The 22,308-nt window shown below is 38.6% G+C and overlaps 2 protein-coding genes across 3 annotated transcripts; one reads left to right on the plus strand and one right to left on the minus strand.

The window, feature by feature from the left end:
• Nucleotides 1-9,059: 9,059 nt before the first annotated feature.
• LOC117295429 (transmembrane protein 229B-like) lies at nt 9,060-11,465 on the minus strand. Its single transcript, XM_033778086.1, has 2 exons — nt 11,358-11,465; nt 9,060-10,509 (listed from the first exon to the last, which is right to left on the minus strand). The coding sequence occupies exon 2, from the start codon at nt 10,447-10,449 to the stop codon at nt 9,949-9,951; it is 501 nt and encodes a 166-aa protein (XP_033633977.1). The 5' UTR covers nt 10,450-10,509; nt 11,358-11,465; the 3' UTR covers nt 9,060-9,948.
• Nucleotides 11,466-11,886: 421 nt separating this feature from the next.
• LOC117294322 (L-methionine gamma-lyase-like) lies at nt 11,887-20,382 on the plus strand. Of its 2 annotated transcripts, XM_033776694.1 has the most exons (9): nt 11,887-11,925; nt 12,536-12,798; nt 13,834-13,992; nt 14,820-15,127; nt 15,569-15,680; nt 17,045-17,158; nt 18,407-18,541; nt 19,197-19,342; nt 20,158-20,382. In XM_033776694.1, exons 2-9 carry the CDS (start codon nt 12,544-12,546, stop codon nt 20,219-20,221), a joined length of 1,293 nt encoding a protein of 430 aa, XP_033632585.1. In that variant the 5' UTR covers nt 11,887-11,925; nt 12,536-12,543; the 3' UTR covers nt 20,222-20,382. The 2 variants fall into 2 exon arrangements, with proteins under 2 accessions (XP_033632585.1, XP_033632576.1); XM_033776685.1 differs by lacking the exon at nt 11,887-11,925 and having other exon boundaries at nt 12,255-12,798.
• The last annotated feature ends 1,926 nt before the right edge of the window (nt 20,383-22,308 follow it).

Below are 22,308 nucleotides of genomic sequence, written 5' to 3' on the forward strand. Positions count from 1 at the left end.
TAGAGCTGCATAAAAGAGTTGCTAAGCACAACAGAATTATGCTTACCAGAATAAGGTTACCAGCTCAAATACCATTTTACATGTACAAAATGTGTCAGGTATCCTGCGTATTTTCGCTTAGCAGAAAATTGCTGAGCATAATCCTTTGATTTAAGCAGCTCTATGAAATTGGGCTCAGATGAGATAACTCAGTCAATACACCCAGTCCACATGCTCAATAATAGCTGGAGTACTGTTCAATACATGTCAATCAGCGGAGTGCCTGACATCATCTACCAAAGGATTTGACTGAGTACAGATAACTTCATTCAACTCCATTAACCAACCAAAGTCAACCAGCCAGCAATTCCTTGCCCCTTTGTCAACTTAACTCTTTGTCCAGGGATGTAGCAAAGAAATATCCTGTTGCAGTGTGTACTGCAGTATTTGCAAACTGTGTTTTTTCTTCTTTTAATTATTTATACTTTTGGGGGGAGGGGGGAGAATTTGTTCGGCCGAATCTCAGTGACCACAAATATTATCCACTTTTCCTAGTTAGGCTATCAGGCCCAGCTTACTAGATTCGATTCAAATTTGACACAAAAAAAAAAACATTTGAAGGAACATTACAGAATTGGTTTTTGTCAACAAAACAGTTGCTGGCAGTGTAAGCACTTTATTTAATCCACCACATACATAAACTGACAAACCTCGATCGGCCGTCTGGGTCACGAGAGAATAGTGAAAAACTTATTACAAATTTTGCATTGCCTCGATGCCAAAATAAAAATGAATAAAACGCTCACTGAGCGATAAACTCCAAATGCGACATTAGATTATTTATTTTTGATCAAATTTGAAATTTCAGACGGAAATATTTCAAGGGTAGTTTTCTACTATCATCTTCATTAGATCGTGTAAGTTTTATGAAAATCTGTCATCTTCTCGATTTTTGTTTCTTACCAGTTCTGTAACGTTCCTTTAAAGAAAAAATACTGACTTTTGGTCTGCAAAATTACTGAATGTCATTGTCCTACGTGATGTAGTTCCTCATTTTTAAAGTGGGGTTGAAATCAATATGGGTGGGAGGGTTGAAGGGTGTCACATCACCCGGTAGCTACATCCCTGTCTGTGTCTACCAATCATGTTTTGCATACCAATTATCTTTCCATACCCTCCAAGATTTGTTCAACTGTCTCAAAGAGTATCCTATCTGGAATAACTGCTGAAATTATACTGATCAGAAATTTAAAATACTTTGTGAAATCATGTGATTGAAATTATGATAATCAGTATTTTTTTATAACATGGAGGTACAAATATTGTCTAGCTGTTTTGTAAATCGTTACCATTATTGGACGTAGACTTGCTTCCATGACTGCCTTTTTCTCCAAGTCAATAGAGACACCGCCAACAAAGGTTAAATAGCTCAGTTGGTAGATGTGCTGGCACGTTAACCGGAGTTCGTTGGTTCAAATCCCGCTCTAGTCAATCTTTCTTTGATGACTAGATTTTAAATTAACCCAGTCAGTTTCCCTTGTGGTTTATAACTTGATATTTAAAAATCGAATTGGTACTTTGTTTTTGAAATGATGAGTACTTATTAATACATAATCACCTTGACTCTAATGGGCTCCTTGCTGAATCCCGTCATAGAGAACATTCCGTTTTGTACTGTGAATTTACAATCTTTTCCAACACATTTTAGCTATTTATTTAAAAAACCCAAGGCACTGAACACTATTGGTAATGACTCAAAGTAACTGTTAGCATAAAAACTTACTTGGTTACGAGCAATGGAGAGCTGTTGATAGTACAAAACATTGTGAGAAATGGCTCAATGTGAAGTAACGTAGTATTTGAGAGAGAGAGGTAATTTCCCACTTAAATACTAAAAGACCAGGCATGAAGCCTTAAATTTGGCATGGGTGGTTTCTTTCATTATTCTCTTGCAACTTCGATGACCATTTGAGCCCAAATTTTCACAGGTTTGTTATTTTATGGATACACCAAGTGAGAATACTGGTCTGTGACAATTACCAAAGGTGTCCAGTGCCTTTAAAGGAACACGTTGCCTTGGATCGGATGAGATGGTCTAAAGAGAGCGTTTGAACCCGTTTGTTATAAAATGCATATAGTTGGAAAGATGTTTTAAAAGTAGAATACAATGATCCACACAAATTTGCCTCGAAATTGCGTGTTTTCCTTTTGCTTTGCGAACTAACACAGTCGGCCATTTATGGGAGTAAAAAATTTGACTCCCAAAAATGGCCGAAGGAAAACCATGCGTTTTCGAGGCACATTTGTGTGGATCATTGTACTCTACTTTTAAAACATCTTTCCAACCATATGTATTTTATAACAAACGGTTACAAACGCTTTTCAAATACCAACTCGACTGGTCCAAGGCAACGTGTTCCTTTAAGTAGTAACTCCTTTGTAGGAAGAACTATGCATGTCATTTGTAATGCGCCTTGGTTTTGACCGCGCGAGGGCGCTATAAAAAGTATTTTTATCACTTCCGGGGGTGTACGCGCTGCACAAATCAATAGGCGTTCTGTCACTTTTGTTGCGCCGTAGTTTCAATTTGCTTTAGAGGTGGATTATAACGGCTACTTTAAAAGTCTGATTGTCTGTGATGGATTAGATGTCTGTGGTGGTAATGTGTTCCAATCTTTAATAACTGTTTTGGGTATGAATGAATATAACCCCAGAAGTGATTGAGAGCGCCCTCACGCGGTCAAAAATATGGCCCATTGACATTCAGCTGATTTTGTAGATTTCAACCTGGCCTTTTAAAATTATTTAGTGGTATCGATTCCGTCCTAACAATCCGTGCCTACATGTTAAATCATGATATAAGTTATGCATAAGTTTTTCTATGTTTACTAGTTGAAGTTATGAATATGACAAGTGGCTTAGATTTAAATTATCGAAAGAATAAATCATGCATTAACTATAAACTGAAACCCACTTCTGCCAAATATATAGGAAAATAATCATTTTGCGATACTTAAATATTGGGCTTTACAGTCAGAGAAATCATAGAATGTTGACTAAAAGAGAGAACCAAATGTTATAATCAGTGAAAAAATAATTAAGTTTTAAAAGGGAATACAAGCAAATGCCACCTAATGTAATCCTTGTGAATAATGAAACAAGGCACTGTATTCTGCTAAGTAAATATTCCTCCAAAGTTACATACATTGATACAGTTAACATGGAGTCAAATTAAACATCCGTTTTTCAGCTTTATAGTATTCAGGTATTTCAGGAAACTTGTCCTTCAAATAATCTGTGACGATTACACTCAAAATTTTAAATCATATGCTTGCTTGGAAAAGATCCAATTCAGCCAACAATTTAAGATGTGTTTCAAACATATTTCTTTAGTTGGAAGTTGTGTGCATGTACAGGCTGGTCGTTATTCCCCTGGGGCTACCTTAGGGAATTGAGTAGTGTGAAATGGGCTAAAGACTGGCTTGTAGTAGCTTGCTCATTTACCACAACAAAACAAAAATCATTGCAGGCCATTAAAACCATGCAGGGCCCAAGAAGTAGCTAAGCACAACAACATTATGCTTACTAAAATAAGGCCATCAGCCAAACCTTCATGCCACTTGTACAATTTGTGACTGGTATCCTGCTCATTTCTGCTAAGCAGGTAATTGTTATGCAATGTTTCCTGCTTAAGCAGCTCTATGAAATTCGCCCCTTATCCCCCAAGTCAATTACAGTGATCATTCAGAGACAACAAAATATTAAGCACAACAAAATTATGCTAACTAAAATAAGGCTACCAGCCAAACCTCCATGCCACTTGTACAATTTGTGACTGGTATCCTGCTTATTTCTGCTTAGCAGACAATTGTTAAGCAAGTGCCCCCCCCCCCCCCCAATGAGCCAATTACTGTAATAATTCAGAGACAGGTGCCTGGTGCCAACACTCCTCATTGGATTACATCTATTTTATTGACTGAGCTTCCTGTTTGTCTGTGGTAGTCATTGATTCTATCAATGCTGCACTCTGGCTCTAAACTAATTTGTGATGTGTTATTGAAAGAGGGGAGACTAAAAGGGAGAGGTGAGATTATAAATCTAGGGGGATATAAAACATAACAGGATTCAGAAGTAGGAAGCTATGCAATGGTATATAACACATTGGAATTATGTTATAAATTTGACTTTTGAAACAGTGCAAAATGAGTTGAATTTGTTAACATTTGTGATTATCACTATTACAAATTTGTTGATATAAGTATAAGTATTTACATTTTTCAAATATTTCACTTAAAGAAATGATATAAAGGCTTAATAGTCATAAAATTAAGTTACAATCTAAATTGCCTTCATTTTTGAGAAATATTTATTATGTTGGAACCCACATTTGCTTACATTTTCTAGAAAGCATGTAAGTAAAGGAACATATTAGTCTTAACAAAAAGTCAAAAATACTTTTTGCTTTTCCGCAGCAATGTATGTACCTTCTTCAATGAATTTTCCATGAATTACTTTTAAGATGCTTCTTGGAATGATACGGATGAATTGGAAACTTCCTCAAAAAGGGGGTTAAACATGTTCACCACATGCTCCAAAGTTGGATTCAGTGTTGTTTAATAGGACTCCGTCTACTGGGAAAACGAGTGCGTCACAAATTTGACTCTTGAGAGTGCCTCTTTAACATTTGCATCATTAGATTAGCATTTGGGGTGCCAAATCTTGTCTTAGGCTAAGGTTTTTAGGAAAACTGGATCAGCTTTAGGGGAATAAATCTAGCAATGTAATTGAACCTCCATTCACTTGAAAAACTTGTATATATTGTACATATGAAAACACTGAAACGGGTAGACATTGTATATTTGGTTTGAGTTGGATGGGTACGTTCAAATTTTCTTTGAATCTCAGCATTTTTTGTATGCATGAAAAACTTGTTTTCCTGTAGGTTTTGTAATTATTTCTGTACAAAGGTGTTTTTATAATAACTTAATATTGTTTTCTGATTGTGTGCGTTCTAGTTTGATCGTCCATGCGAGAATTTTGTCATTTTGTTTGTGATGGAAGTCAAATGTTATACATTGTTTATGTTTTTGTTTGTTAAGAGAGCAATAATTTATTGAGAGAAAGTAGTTTTATTAGAACTTTACAATTTTGGAATGGAGTTTTTCGTCCAACGTTTTAATTTATTTACCGGTAATACTTTGGTTGTGTTGTTTATTTTGTGTGGAATCTGATATCTATTAACTACCCCTTCTTTGTTTTTGTTTTCTGAACGATTCCAATACAGTCCTTAGTTTTGTTGTGTGTATTGAATATTTGGTGGTTTAAACTACCTTTTTTTTGTACAGAATCTTGTGTAAAATCTTCTCAATTGCCTGAAAAGGCACCTAGAAAACAGTGATACAAATTAGACTTGGACCACTAAGTCAAAATACCATTTTGCGTATTCACTTGTGTATAGGATTGCACTGTACTTCAGCAGAATGATGCGAATCTTGTGGAACATTCTGGTGGTCCAATGGATTGCAGGCAATCATAAAGCGTTCTTTCAGCTCAGAATATGCCCAACTTATGAGACGCTCTCTAAAAATGAAAACTATTTGACAAAAACCACATGCTAAGTTTATGTATGGCCAATGTGTGCTGGCAGTTGTAGCCCTATTTCTACTTGATACTGACTGAAGTTCAACAACTTTATACCCAGTGTAAATAAGCAAATAAGTTCTCTTATATTGTGTTTTTCTAAACTATTTTTGTACAAAATGAGCATACCTTTTTGTGGCTGCATCTTGTGGTGGTGATGTAAAAAAATATAAATATTTATTATTTAATTACAAGCAGATGAGGTGTCCTTAAATGTTCATTTATAGCATGGTTTTGAGTCACAGGGTATTTAAGTGATTGATTCTGCACAAAACACCTGTTAAACTTTGGTATTATTGAATAAGGCCTGATCACTTTACAGCAGACTAAACCTCTTGTTTTCTATTTAAAGTTTACAATTGAAAAGAAGAGGTTTAGTCTGCTAAAAGTTTTGTGAACTACAGTACAGAGTACTATTTAGACTTGTTGACAAGTCTTTAAATGTCTCTCGTGGTAGTAGCGTTCTCTCTCCCAGCGATTCCGACTCTCACCACGATTCCGACTCTCACCACGATTCCCACAACACTGACGGTATCCTTGCGAGACTGCTGGCCCTGCTAGACTACTGCTCTAGTCTGCAGCCAGCAGTTTGCGCGAGAGCAGTATTCGATCGAAACCTGAATATTACACCACGGCTTGGCTCTCTCACCGCGACAGACCATTAACGACTTGTCCCCGAGTCTAGGTACTAATGGAAACCTGAATCATCATTGTCATTCAATAAAACATCGCCATTTTAATTTCTTTGTAACATTTCTATAATAATAATTCTGTAATATAAACATGTAACTTGCATTGATACTGCATACACCACCCAATACCACTGAATCAATTAAAACTATCAAAGCACACAATGATACGTTTAATCTTCGGAACACCATTTCACTAACTAACAAATTTCAGTTACTTCATAAATTACAATTTTCATTCAAACTGTTAACTATTTTTCATTGTTTAAATAGAATACAACTTCAAACAAACGACTCATTTTGATTCATTCAACAGTGCCCATTTTCATGGCTCTGCTCACCATGAATTATGCACTTACAGTCCATAGAAAAACACAATATTCATGGTACAATAAAACATCATTCTGTTGTAAGCAGCGCAATGAAACTTGGCCGAGAGCTATTAAAATGCAGCCACTCATTGGCCCAATCACTGAACAAAGTTCATTTGGGAAAAAATGGTATTCATACAATCTAGTAAAGACATGAATTTGTCAACCAAATCATGCAATAACTAAAACTAAGTCGAGCCCGGTTTATACTTTGGCACATTTTGGCGAGGCAATAATCAGGGCACTGTTTTTCCAATTGTTACGCCAGAAAATTGGCTTTGCTTTCGCTTTCACGTGAAGTATGAACCGAGCTTCTGCTTTACACATAATTGCAAACAAATATGGCAAGTAATTTGTTAATTGCATTCGATTCTGCATTCAAATAATAAAACAAAGCTGGTGGACAATTCAACATTTCAACTACTAATTTTAAATAATATTTCTTTTGCAATGTAAAATGAAACCTACAAACATTATTATGAAACATTCTATTGTGTTTGTGCGTAAAAGAGATATTCAAAGTAACACTTGCTAACACTACATGCTACTTTATAAACTACATAATACAGTAGATAAATGAAACTAAGTTGTAACTTTTTTCTTAAAAGAAAATACAATGTACTTCACAGGAGTATTTGATGTATGCCTCTTGCAAATAGGTTCCTGATATTAAAGGGATTGTACCCCCTGACCTAAAATATTGAGAGCAGGCTCAAGAAAAACCTAACTTCAGAAAAAAAGTAACAAAATTGCTAGCAAACCTGAGAAGATGTAAATTTGGAGGGAGGGGAAATCCTAAAATGAATAACTAGCTAGTAATTTAATTCAATTTGTTTTAAAACTAATTTAGAGAAATTTGCAACAACCTTTTTAAAGAATGTGCAATTGTTTCTTTTCTATTTATTTTGTTTTTTGATGCATTTGTGAAAAGACATTTGACAAAAAGTATGCACTTTAATATGTTGGTACCATGATGACTGTAGGAATGTTTATAGCTTAAATATTTAACATAACACACGATATAGGATTACAGTTGGAGAAAAAATAAGATAATTTAGCAGTTTTACACTGATACTTTTTTAACAACCTGAGGAACAATTTTGAACAACATAATGAACAAAGCAGCATAATGCCAACATGGAAATGCGCCACTCAAAAATAAATATGAGCTAAGGAGGAAATAGGTCAACTGGGAATAGAAGCTTTGAAGGCAGTGGAAGTTGACTCATCACATAAAATATAACGTCCATGTATGAATACAAATTCATCCAAACCGGCAAATAGTTGAAATTTCTTCAATACGTTTGCTTAAAGGGTCTATGTAACTTTTGTCGGACAAAAAACACAATGTCCACAGATTTACACTAAACTTACAGTTCGAAGATAATGATAGTAGAAAGCTTCCCTGAAAATATTACATGCTGAGGTGCTGTAGTTTTGGGGAAATGAGTAAAACAATGTCATGAAAATAATTTTCGTCTCATGAGACGAAAATTATTCTCATCATTTACAAACATATTTTCATGACATTGTTTTACTCATTTCTCAAAAACTACAGCACCTCAGTAAGTTATAGGAAAGCTTTCCACTATCATTATCTTCAAACCCTGTAAGTTTAATGTAAATCTATGGACATTTTGAAAAAGTACCCAAATCCTTTAAAACAAGTCGATGAAAAATCAAGATAACGTGAAACGCACAATTTTTAACTAATGTGTAAATTGTACATGTTCACAATATTTGTAATACTTTAAAGAGACTTGACATCCATTTGCATTTAAATTAAAATGACATCATAAGCAGCCCTTATTAAATTTCTCAAATGTAACTTCATTAACTTCCATTAATAACTACATGTACATTTATCTTGTATAAAAGACACTAGACACTATTGGTAATTGTCAAAGACCAGTCGTCTCACTTGGTGTACTCCAACAGTATGCATGTAAAATAACAAACCTGTGAACGGTTGAGCTCAATCGGTCGTCGCAGTTGCGAGATGTTAGGGACTTTTCGTTTTCGACGACGGATGGTTCTGCGACGGTTGTTCAGCTAAACGTTGTCGTTTTCAGCACAACGGAGATTCATCCCAAGTACTGTCGTAGAAATTGAGGGACGACCGTCCTCAAAGCCGACGCATGCGCAGATGACGCCAAATGTCATCTTTACCGTCGCAGAACCATCCGTCGTCAAAAACAAAAAGTCCCTAATAATGAAAAGAAAAAACACTCTCGTCACATGAAGTTGTGTGCTTTCAGATGCTTGATTTTGAGACCTCCAATTCTGAGGTCTCGAAATCAAATTCGTGGAAAACTACTTCTTTCTAAACTATGTTACTTCAGAGGGAGCCGTTTCTCACAATGTTTTATACTATCAACCTCTCCCCATTACTCGTCACCAAGTAAGGTTTTATGCTAATAATTATTTTGAGTAATTACCATTAGTGCCTTCAAATGTAACTTCAACATTGAAACTATGAAACTATATTAATTTCAAAAAGTTTAAAAACTACATACATTTACATTTATCTTGTATTGTAAAAGTCTGTACCAATAATTATGTACTATTATGTACTATTGGAAAAGTGCAAAGAATCAAGATCTTGAATGATATAAAAAGTGAATGCAAAGAACATGTAACATCAAAATCTTAGGGCCTAACTTCAATGAGTATTCTGCACTTAAAAATCACCATTCTATGCTAAAAGGTGTTGATACCAAATGTCTGCTTACATGCCGATAGTTTATCCCTTTAGAGACCATAGCAGTGGCAAGCAGCAATTACTAACATCCCCATATTGGCTCACTACAAACGACTACAAGGTTTGACCTACATTGGAATTCAAATAGGTCAAAGTGCAATTTTATAAAGGTCACGTTTTGGACATGATAATTCCCATCTAACTATACATGCATTTAAAAACAAAACCAAAGTTCTGTTTTAAAAGAAAACATTTTTCAGACATTTTACTGGACAAGTTTGGTCAACAAATCGACCTGTAGGTATATTTGTGTGCTTGATGATTATGCGTGAATGAATGGTCTCTGAAGAATAAATAGAATATTTTCTTTTAGTATATGAACATACAGTACTTCTAGAAACTATAATACTTTGGATTTCTGTGAGCCTTATAGTTTCTAAACGAAACACATGTACGGGCCAAGTTTGCTGAAAGAATTGTCGGCTGACATAAATTTTTGTAGAAGTTGCCACGAATGAAACAATGTGGTTTAAATGTTCTTCTTTTGGTCTCGGAATGTCGCTGTCTTCTAAAATTTCTTCTTTGATGAACCATTTCTGATGTCTGTTGTAGATTGCACAACTTTCTCTCCACCGTGAAAATTCAAACGTAGGGTGTTCTTTATCAGAACTTGCTCCGTTAGAAGTGCTCCGATAAACCAAGCTGGGGCATACTCCAAAGTAATCAATCCGAAGAAATCAAAATCAAATGGAGAATAGTCCCATGGACAGGCGTCAAACTGTCGTAGGATCAGACCAGTGGAGAACTCCCAAAGGTAGATCCAGATGACGTATAGACACACCCGACCTTTAAGCCCCACTGTGTCTTTAAGGCGAAGGTATAGGTGCTCTATTACCATATTTGACACCCCATAGATGAGCAGCGACCATACGCTAGTCACTCCAGGAAACTTCCAGTTCATGTTGACGACAAACTCCCAGCCAGCTGTGAACATGACCTCGGCAAAGTAGCCATGGATAGCGTAGATGTAGAATCGAACCCAGGCAGATATAGGACCGTGGTCCAACATTTCGGCAAGATGCACCTGGCTATTGTTGAATTCAAATCAATGCAATCTTGTAGAGCTTTGCTGAAAGAGAACAAAGAAATACAAGATGTGTAGTATTAAGTAAGGTACAGTTACTTTGAAAGAGAGTTGAGATAAAAAGCAATGATTTAATAACATCCCATACTAGCATTTACCCTTCCTAGATAATTCATAACCAATTCATAGATAAACCCTGGTTACTCGATCGACCTAGAACTATGAGGTTCATTCCACGATAAAGGAACGAACCTTCTCCTCATATGTCATAGGAGTAAACCTGACTGAGACAGATTTTCTGTTTTTGATCTTGATTTTGATGAAATAATTGATTATAAGCTCCAACTGAACTGGAGCATGCAACTCATCTCAATAAGTAACTATTAAAGCCATTTTCAACTAAAACTTTCACTCACTCAGTGAACATGTGATTTTTGTTTACTGTAAAATTTACATTTTGTGTATTTCGGAAAAGTTTCCGTATGGCGCCACCACTTTTTCACTCGAAATAAAATAATATAGTATCTAATTTACCTGATTGATATATCCCTTTTTGTAAAAATGAGTGAAAAAGTGGTGGCGCCATATGGAAAGTTATCCTGTATTTCTTTATAAATGATTTCCCATACTTCCTAGTAATGTTTTAATCATAATTAAGTTGTGTAGAAGACATAAACTAAAAGATGACCGTTCGATTTCAGATTCAGAGCAGAACAAAAGAGAGCAAAGGTCGAGGGAGCTAGGTAGGAGAGGCAACCGGCATGCACTAAAGATAGGGTTAACAAATTCATGCTTTGTTATAAACAAAAACCCATTCATGTATCTCAAACGAAACCTCAAGTAAGCCTAGGCCTAACCTAACTTAAAACATTGTCTAGCTGGCTCTTACTTACCCCCTTCAGCTATTCGTAGAGTTGTTAAAATCAAAGCTAGCAGCAATAAAAGCAGCTGACCGGCCGGTGAATTTGTGTCACGTCCTATTTCAAGATCTGCACAATTTCCAAAACTGCGCATAGTCTAAAAAAAATAACAAAAATGCGCGCGCAAAATGAAATTTGACTGAAAAATAGATTAATTTTATCTCACTATTTTTTGGTTTTCTTCTTCTTCATGATAACAATGGTTTATATGTATGACGCGGTGTTTGAATGTTACTTGAATTTTGCGTCCCCATTTATATTTTTGGAGATCAAAATTGTGCGCGCAATTTTGTATCATCCTCGCTTTAGAAAATTGCGCACAATAATCACAGCTGTTTTTTGTTTTCTTTTGTTTGAAGCTAGCCGCTATTTTGTGCCAGAACTTTCATCCACGGATTTTAGAACCCATGCAGTACAAGGCGGTGAAATTTTTGTATCACTCAACTTTTTCACTGGACACTACTGGACATTGAGGGCGTCGAATGATAAACTTTACACTGCACCACTACTATACACCCGGCCCACCCACCACAGTGAACACGTAAGTACTACTACTAGGTCGACAGTTTAGGTTTCCCATTTTATCTGTTTAAATTCTAACTCATATGGTTTAAGCAAGGTAGTGTTAAAAATTAATTGATTATGTTTATACCGTTTTTAGATGTTACTTGATTAAACAAATTAAACAAAAGCAGTCGGACGTAAGTTGTGACTTGGATTTGGAGTAGGACTCGGAATGGAGCATGATCCATGAATGATGATGCCGATGAAGCAATAATAACATGAGTAATTGCTCCATGGTCATGAATCATCATGATTGGAGTCAGCATATAGAGTAAGGTTGGTGTGTGCATGGAGTGTGCTTGCATGGTGCAGGACAAAATGTAGTGCAGTGCCAGTGGTGCTAAAAACAGCGGGGCAGGTAGTAGATCTGGAAGGACTGCACCTGCCGTCTGTGAGCAGTCCAGGATGGAGGCGCCGTCGACAAGTTGCTGAGGAGAGCATTCCAGAGACATGACCGATTGTTAAAAAAGAGAGCCATGCATGACGAAGAAGTTGAACAAACACTACGTACATGTTTATCCCAACAACTATTATGGCTTAAAGTTTCTCGTTGTTTTCTCTCATCGGTTTCATCTTCTCTTTATCAGAGCTAAACATGGCTGAAAACAGGAAGCTCAAAAGGGTGCCCTCCAGCATTCAAGATTCTGGGGGAATCAAAGATCCAGCGGAAGCGCTCCGTCGTGCGACGGAGACGCACCATTTTGATCCAGAGACAAGTCTTGAAACTAAAGCTGTATGCGCCCAGCCTGAGCTTAAAGGGCAGGGGCTAACTTTTCCCGTAGTGCCCTCTATCAGTGTTGCATCTACATACAGAATCAATCGAGTCGATGAGTATAATGATTGTCTAAAGGTAAGTTTGGGATGTGTGCTAGTTGCTAGGATCTGGGCCCACTGAGCAAGTATTTTGTGCCTCAGCAGAGCCTTCTCACCAACGCCACATTTCTACAGCAGTGGGGCAGGTTACTCAAGCTTGATTCTGTAGGTTTAAGTTCTGTAAGTGCTATGTAGCATTATACAATTGTTGCACGCTGTGGCAGGGTCCATGGTTTGTCCACTCGAGGGGGCAGGCCTAGGATGCCATTGCCCCTGAGGGTGTACTGTACAAAACCCATGGACCCTGTCACAGCGTGCAACAATTGTTTTCCTTTACCATGGTAATAAAAAAACAAACATTACATGTGCCAAATATGTGCAATGAGAGCAGATAATAAAACTTTGTCCAAAACATTTTGCTTCACTATTCCCGACGGCACAACACGGAGGAGTGTAAGTGTCGTGGGTATCGAACCCAAACTCTGCTGCTGACAACACAAGTTCGTGTGAACTAGTATTCTGCTTGGCCACAGCGTGTCATGTGTTCTCATTGCTTACTTCCATCTAAATGAAAGATGAAACATTCAAAAAAACCTTTTACCCCAAAAACAAAAATATTATTTTGTATAATGTTACAACTTATGTGATTGTGTACATTTGGTTTGCGGTAACACCATATGTGTATCTACTTGCCAGGTAAAGTTTGTTCTTAGAGAACTGTCTTGCTTTATTCTACTGCCGCGGAGTAGATAATCGGGGGTTTGGGAGACTTCTCAGTTCTGAAAAGAACTGTCCTGCTTTTAACGTTTACCTGGGCGGATGGTATAGAAAATAGACTGGGACTACTGCTTTAGCTTTATATAGGATCGTAATTAACTGTACTGCCGCAGAGTCAGTTCTGAATTGGTCTCAACGTTTTGACTAGCTTGCTCTAGTCATCGTCGGGAGACTGACAAACTTAACCTGGCAAGTAGATACACACATTGTGTTACCGCAAACCAAATATACATTGATACCTCACCATGCAATGCCTCGAATCCTATAAACTTATGTGATCTTATCTTCCTTATAGGATGGCTACATATACAGCAGGATCGGCAATCATTCCTGTGAGTCAGCCGCTCATGCCATTAACACTCTGGAAGGAGGCCTGGGTACTTTGGTGTTTTCCTGCGGCATGGGAGCCATTACAACCACCTTACTGACTCTGCTGAAGGCTGGTGACCATGTGGTAAGATACGTTATGCTGAGACTCAAAATGATAAACAATGAAGCTTTGTTGTGTGTAATCATTCAAGCCATAGTCTTCAACTAAACTGTTTTTATTCAGACACCTCGGTTACCGAAGTATTGGCCAACCAGTCACAAGTACAGACTGTGACCACGTGAATATTCCGGCGCGGCATAGCTATACTACCGACGCTTAACCCAGAGCACTGCTTGGTAAAAGTTTGACCTGATTCATTGCACAACAGGAAACATTGTAGATGCTGAATTCTCCCCAGGATTGGTCAAAATTGTTGGGTATTCTAGACACGAACTTTGGTAGCAAAGCAACCTGAATTGAAACGAGGTCATCAGAGTGTTTTCTACTTGGTGTTTATCTTGGTTTTAAAAGCCCTACCGTGCAATCTGGTACATTCTTAATGGTTTTATCTTGAGAAAACAGAATTACTGGTTGCAACCTGCTTACCAACCAAAAGGACTTGTTTACTTTGTGCATAAAATTTAATTTGATTTAGTCTGGTTGTGAAGCCAAGGACTCTGAGAAAATAACCCAATTGAGAGAAGACAAGGAAGGATGTTTCAGTTTTAGATGAGGGAGTAAAACCCAAGAGATTTGTTCCAGGGTAAACCCATGCAGTTAGGTAGGGACTGAATTGGAAGGCGAGGAATAATCAACGCCAACTCGACCACCCAAAGTAGTTAATGACTGTTTGACCTTAACAGACTCTCTCTCTCTCAAAGGCTAAAACCATTAAGCTAGACTCTGCTAGGGTCAAACCTCAGGGGTTTAACTTGTTTAAACTCTAACCTTTGTTTTCTTCCATGGTCTAGATCGCACCAGATTCTGCATATTCTGGCACTTACTCCGTCATGAAAACCATGCTTCCGAATTACGGTATCGAGGTTTCATTCATCAAGGCATGTGACGTTGAAGAGTACAGGAAAGCAATCAAACCAAACACCAAGTTATTCTACGGTGAAACACCCTGCAACCCATGCTTAGGTGTGCTTGACTTGAAGGCATTTGCTGACGTCACTAAGACTGTCCCCAGTGCCATCAGTGTAGTGGACTCCACCTTTGGGTCCCCAATCCTGCAGCGCCCTCTGGAGCTTGGTGTTGACGTTGTCGTTCACAGTTGGTAAGATTATAACAAATCTAACCACAAAACTTTACAGACTACACAGGGACTTGAATGTAAGTCTAGCGGCTAAGAGCACCTAACTCAAACTCTGGTGTTTCTGATCAGCAGAGTGTAGCTTCGAATGTAAAGCTGTTAGTCACGTGTGTTGCGTAACGCACATAAAAGAAACCAGTGCACTTGTGTTCCTGGTTTTTACATTGTCTGAGCTCACGCGCATGTTTTAACAAACAAAGAACAGCTATCGTTCAATTTGCTATTTGCTTCCAGGGGATGCCCCTTTGAAGCATGTGAGATGTCCCATGCAAGGGGTTGTTCGTTTTTGGAACGCGGTCAAATGTCAAGAAATGGATTGGTTTGCTGGACATTGTTTACCAAACACAACTTTTCCTGTTTGCTTTTTCCATATGTATATTTCCTTCTGTTTATATCTTGCCACAGTACCAAGTACATGGGTGGACACAGTGACATTGTTGCAGGTTCTATGAGCACCAAGGATGAAGAGATTCTATATGGGATCAAAGCGTTTCAAGGACAAACAGGAAGCTGTCTGGTATGTAGTCAAAGATAATAATAATAATAATAATTTGGGGGGCTAATCATTCTTACTCGCAGCTAAGAGCTGAATTGCGAAGGATGCGGCTACAGCGTGTTCGAGAAGCAGGCATGCAAGGGCGCCTTTGGCTGCCAGCCACATCAACCCATTATGACCACGGAGCACAGCCAAGATCGAAAGTGTTTGATTTTTCCAGAGGGAGGAAAACCGGATGGTCTGGAAAACCCTTGTGGCACAGCAGAGAACCAACGCATAACTCAACTCACATATGGCCCCGGCTGGGAATCGAACCGAGGTCACCTTGGTGAGAGGCGAGCGCATTACGCAAACGCCAACCATGACACCCTGAAAGCCTCTCATTAAAGTGTAGAATTCTCACAGCTGAACACAGCAGACGCATAACTCAATTCACATATGGCCCCGGCCGGGAATCGAACCGAAGTTACCTTGGTGAGAGGCGAGCGCATTACGCACACGCCAAGGTCACCTTGGTGAGAGGCGAGCGCATTACGCACACGCCAACCATGACACCCTGAAAGCCTCTCATTCAAGTGTAGAATTCTCACAGCTGAACAGGGCCAATATTTATGGCCCTGTTTAATTGCTTAATTCTGCACTTACGATTCTCCACTTACGATTCTCCACTTACGATTCTCCACTTGCAGGGCAAACACAAAAATTCTGCACTAAACGTTGATTGCCTAGTAAGCCAAAATTCCCAAAGGCTGAACAAATTTTCTAAGATGAGTGAACTCATTCCTGTTTTTTCGGTTGATATGTTTGGTTGATACAAAAAACTTAAATATTTGAATTAATTAGTGACTTTGTAGGTCAGCTACGACTTGAGCAAGTTGGAGTGCCCACATTTAGTCGACCCTTGATTGACCACTGACCAGCAACGTATATCACAGGGACGCACTCTATTGCCTTCTGCCTTTTTTCTATAGTGTCACTGGTTCTCTTCTGCGCGTTGCACATGTACTGTTTAGCGAGGAACAGGCTATCAGAACGCTGGTTCCCAATTGTTGACCAAAGCAGTCAACACGTGGTCGACCACCCTAGGTTCGAGTCAAAATAGTGAGCCTATAGTTAACCATGGTGCACACTCGAACTTGCTCTAGGGTTTCGTTGCACATGGTTAACACATTTCTGCTATAAAATAATGAGCAAGTAAACCCATCTTGACCATGTTAGTGTTTGAATTTCCGACAGGCAAATAATGTTTTGTGCTGAGCTGATTTTTGCACTTGAACATCTCTATGGAACTGAAATCAGAATTAGACTGTTTCCTACACCAAATAGCTAAAACTTTAATTCAAATTCTGAACTGATTGAATTTTTATTTTATACTTTTTGCGCAGTCTCCGTTTGACGCCTTTCTGCTCCTACGTGGAATCCGCACTTTGCCCCTTCGTATGGAGAAGCACAGCCTAAACGGACTTAGACTAGCTCAGTACCTGGAACAACATCCAAAGGTGAGATAGTAGTTTCAAGTCATAACAAAAAGAAATTCTACAAGCTTGAGACATGCATTGATGACATCAAGACATGGATGTTGGCAAACAGTCTCAAGTTAAACGACAGCAAGTCTGAATTCATCCTGTGTGGTTCTAAACAACAACTTGCCAAGTTCAATATCCCCAGCATCAGGATTGGACACTGTCACATCTATCCTTCCAATAAATGTCGCAACCTTGGTATCACCTTTGACTCCCACATGTCCCACGTCAATCAGATAGAAGCAGTGTGAAAATCAGTCAGATTTCATCTCCGTATTCTGGGCTTCATCCGAAAATATCTCAATCGTACCGCTACGGAACAAATAGTCCATCCATTTATTACATCTCGCTTAGATTTCTGCAATGTATAACCTCCCGCAACACCAAATAAACAAACTTCAACGCCTACAAAATGCAACTGCTCGCCTCATCACCTTAACCAGACGCTCCACCCATATCACCCCCGTCTTAAAGTCCCTCCACTGGCTTCCCATCATTGATCGCATCGCCTTCAAGATCCTCACTCTCGTTTTCCAGTCACTTCAAGGAAATTCACCGGACTACATGACAGACATCATCAGTCGACATCTACCGTCACGTAGCCTTCGTTCAAGCAGCGCCCTGCAACAGACTGTCCCCCGCACCAGTCACTCTTGGGGAGATCGGTCCTTTTCACATGCTGCTCCCAAACTCTGGAACAATCTACCCCTTGAAATTCGTCATTTTCGTTATTATTATTATTATTATTATTATTAAATCAAAATGGTTTTGTTTATCATTCGGCAAAGACTTGCGCCCGTGGCTGCCTCATCCTCAAATTGCACACAACGCAAAGATAGAGCTTCATCGACCTCACTGAGGGCCCTGTCGTCCCAGTAAGGGCGTTGTTTCATGAGTCGTGCGATTTGGAACATGGTGATTTTAGTTGACTTGACCTTGGTACCTTTTATTATGGTTTATATTTTATTGTGAACTTTGTGAGTGCTATTGCATGTATGAGTTAGCATTGTTTTATACAGTATTATGGTGTTCATGTATCTTTTTATCATATGGCTTTGATTTCAATTTTGCTTATTTTTACTGGAGAACTTTTTCTGAAACTTTTTCTGTGTATTTTTCTTACTGGTATTTGTACTGTTATGCGCCCTCGAACAGGCTGGTCCTTGAGAGAGCACAACATAAATTCATGTTTTTATTATTATTATGATCCATACTGTCCTACAGATAAGCCGAGTGTTCTACCCAGGTCTACCATCACACCCCCAGCATGACGTAGCCAAGAAGCAGATGTCTTCCTTTGGTGGTATGATCGTCTTTGAAGTAGCTGGAGGACTGCAGCCTGCTAAGACGCTGGTAGAAGTAAGTCGAGATTGAAACTTTACATGGTGGATGTAGAACCATAAGAGAGGTTTGCGGTAATACTCTTTTTGAGTAGTGTTTGTTCGGAAAAGGACCATGGCCAGTGGTTAACGACTCAACAATTAGTAAGCTCCCATCATTTCTCCTGAAGATGATTAGAGCATACTAAGCGAAACACTGAGTCGTTAACCACTGGTCCTTTTCAGAACCAACCTACTCAAAAAGAGTAGTTACCGCAAACTGGTGTTACTGCAAACCTCTCTTAGGTAGAAGTAAGTCATTGAAAACAAGCTGCTCAGTATACAAATATGAAGACCAAAATGTGCATTTTTTTGTTTCTACTTCCTTTCTCTGGTGGAAATATGTTGTCAACGTACAGTGAGTTGCAAAAAACAAAGTGAGGTTCCTTTTATATTTGTCGTAAATAGTCATGAGAGTTGCATTTGGTTCACCAAGCAGGTATTCACGACTATTTTTTTGGTTGTAGTGGTGGCACGATTAACTGAGTAGCTAATAAACAGTAGTCGTGACTCGACTAAGCAATCAATAGTCAGGACTTCACTACTAGTCGTACTAGTCGCCCAGGCTTACACCTCGTATTATTTTGAGGGGTGGTATTATGTTTCTATTTGATTGTAATTTCTCCGGTCCACAGTCGTTGAAACTCATCACCCTGGCTGTGTCACTGGGTTCTACAGAGAGCTTGATTGAGCATCCAGCCACTATGACCCACGGCCCGTTACTCATGACTCCAGAAGACAGACAGAAAGGGGGTATCTCTGATGGGCTTGTACGACTCAGGTAACTTCTAGTCTTAATTCAAGGACCACTTTGTGGCCACCACCTCCATGACCTGTTCTCATTCCCTTCCTCCTGCCCTCAACACCCACCCCTCACACAAACACTTGGGTTGGGGAGGATGGATTATTCAGACAGTCGGTGAAATAAGGAAAATTAATTTGAAAGCAGGGCTACCAACTCTCCCTGAATCTACAGAAAGTTCCCTGAAAACAATCTTTCAATGTTCTAATGGACAAATTTGATTATGGAAACGTTTTCCCTCAATATGTTGATTGTAATTCTAACCTGACTGCAGGCCCATGAATTTCAAAATTAAAATGGCCTTGCCCTCTCCAAGATGACCTTTCCAGACCTGTGACTGTTGTACAAAATCCATACAGTTATATATAAGAACTAGAGGGTGCACGAGTGATGCTTCGTGCACAGACACGACGGGACCGCAAGATGACAAGCGCGTCATTCTGCACTCGCGTTGAATATGAAATACACGTTTGAGGTTTTTTTATTGAACGCTCATGCGATGCTGTTTGTTCAACTTACAAAATGGCCGCACAAACACACGCTGTGAGATGCCAGTTTTGTCAACTTAGAAAATGGCCGCCTGCGCACATGCCGGAGCGCGTATATAGGCTAGTGCGCCCTCTAGTTCTTATATATAACTCTATGACAAAATCTCACTGACTGCAAGTGTTCACAGCTCTGATTGAAATTGTACCCTTTTAATGATGTGTTATACACACTGTGTACTCTGTTCTTTCTGCATCCTACCTGGTTAGAACTAAAATTGTTATGTTCACATTGTGGGTTTTTTTCAGTGTTGGTATTGAGAATTCAGTCGACCTCATCCGAGATCTGGAACAAGCTCTAGCTAAAGTGTGAATAGAAATTAAACACAGGTAACCGTGTTTATCCAGCAAGTTATTCAAATCAAAGAGTGACAGGATTCAGTTCTAACTCCAAAGGAAATGATTCTTCTGGATCTGGATAAATATGATACACATATTGACTGGCAATGAGGTAACTAGTGTACGTCTATTGCCCCCGAGGGACTTTGAGTGACCAGAAGAGCGACCTGGGAAATAGGTCCCTATTCTGGTCACTCACAGGCCCGAGGGGGGATAGTCAGACACTAGTTATTGAATTATGCCAGTCAATATGCGTTTTATAACACACCTCGGACTTAGAGATGTGAAATAAGAACAGAAATCTGGAAAAGAAAGAAAGTTTTATAGTTGCTGTTCACGGTTCACGTCAAGAGACCAGGCACTATTTTAAAAGACTAGTGCCCGGCGGGCACTATTCCTGCAAAACACGAGCGCGCGATTACTAGACTATATTAGTTCACCCAACGTGACCGTGTTTCAGCCAGCCAGAATTCAGAACAAGCAAGAGGTGTGTTGTAATTGCTCTTATTAGAGCAAAACGCTGTGTGGTTTTTACTTGCTAAAGGTGGGTGGTAACGGCTTCTTTAAAGGTTTTGATTGTCCGTGATGGATATGTTGTGTGGTGTTAATGTCTTCCTGCTTTTATGGCACATGAGTCTTATAATGTACCTATAAACTTATATAAATATATATTTTTTAAATAATGTTTTTTAGATCATAATTTAGTATGGTTCTTGTGATTGATTAGCTTAGTGCGCTACATATTTGGCAGCACAGGCTGTATACTCCCCAGGGAGCTGAGATGGTTTAAGGAATGATTAAGGCCCAGTGACCAGGGATTATAATGTGGAAGCGCTTTGAGATGCTCTACGGGTGTATAAAGCGCTTTATATAAACCAACTTTGATTATTATTATTATTAAAATTGCCTGTTACTTGGAATGCAGTTTGAGTAGGTCAAAATTATGTCACAGTACAATTTGTCACACCAAATTTGTTCTCGAATTTACTTAAATGGTTACACATTTATGAATTTTAGGAACAGAAACATTAATCAATTAACTGAGTTGGGCTCAACTAACTGAAATACATATCTGTAAAGACATGTCCATGTCACACAAGGCAATTTACAGACAACCAGTTCCAGGCAATCTCCAATAAGAAAACTATTTTCACAATTCAGGTTTTACATTATTTTTCTGGGGACAGTGAGTTACCTATAGGATAATGCATGCCATTCGTGGCAGTTTCGTATCCCACGAATGGCGCGTCCCTCAAGGGTGTTTCCTGTTGCTAACATCTACCTATGACATGCTATAGCACGCCACTATTTCGCACACTATTGTAGCAATCGCGCCATTCGTTCCAAATAATGGAGCCACAGAACAATGGCATGATGCCACAGATTAAAGTGGGAAGAATGTATCTTGTGTTTCCCGCCATTTCCCGCCTCTATTTCCCGCCTTCGTGCATCACCAAGCTAATCCGCCTCCACAGTACTTAAGCAGCATGCAGCATCAGAGTCCAGCTTTCTCCAGAACATATCAGAGCATACTGATCAAAACGTCGAGTTGAAACCAACGGTTCTTTTCAGAACCACCCCAACTCATTAGAGATAGTCATTACATGGTGTTACCGCAAACCTTTCCCATATCTTGTGTTTCTTCAGCATACAGTGCAAACGGTTGCCTCAAAGTTGCCTGATGGAAAATGGCTAAACATTTAGCTATCCATTATTATAGTGTTAAGTTCATATTTTTGTGGAAAATATAATTCATTGAACATTGTTTGTTCTTTGATAAATATGTGTTGTTGTTTTCATATGCTGGTTTATAATTCTAATCTATTTTTATTTTGTTTTACTCATACTATTTTCTATAAATAAAGTAAGCCTACACTCATCAAACGATCCATGGTAGCATTGTGATGTATGACTAATTATAAATTACTTGTACATCAATGTTGACTATATATTTTTTACATTTATATCAATATATTTTTATCACAATTTTATAACAAAGTACAAAACACACATTCCCTTCACCTCCTCTGGTGCTATTATAGCAAAGATTAATAAAAACAA

The sequence above is a fragment of the Asterias rubens genome, chromosome 1, assembly GCF_902459465.1.
Source record: "Asterias rubens chromosome 1, eAstRub1.3, whole genome shotgun sequence".
Lineage (NCBI taxonomy): Eukaryota > Metazoa > Echinodermata > Asteroidea > Forcipulatida > Asteriidae > Asterias > Asterias rubens.

Excerpts from the sequence above, each read along its gene's own strand:
- LOC117295429 (XM_033778086.1), bottom strand. The coding sequence starts at position 10,449 with ATGTTGGACCACGGTCCTATATCTGCCTGGGTTCGATTCTACATCTAC.
- LOC117294322 (XM_033776694.1), top strand. The coding sequence starts at position 12,544 with ATGGCTGAAAACAGGAAGCTCAAAAGGGTGCCCTCCAGCATTCAAGAT. Across the intron at positions 13,993-14,819 it reads TGAAGGCTGGTGACCATGTG|ATCGCACCAGATTCTGCATA; the intron begins GTAAGATACGTT and ends TCCATGGTCTAG. Across the intron at positions 19,343-20,157 it reads GATGGGCTTGTACGACTCAG|TGTTGGTATTGAGAATTCAG; the intron begins GTAACTTCTAGT and ends GGTTTTTTTCAG.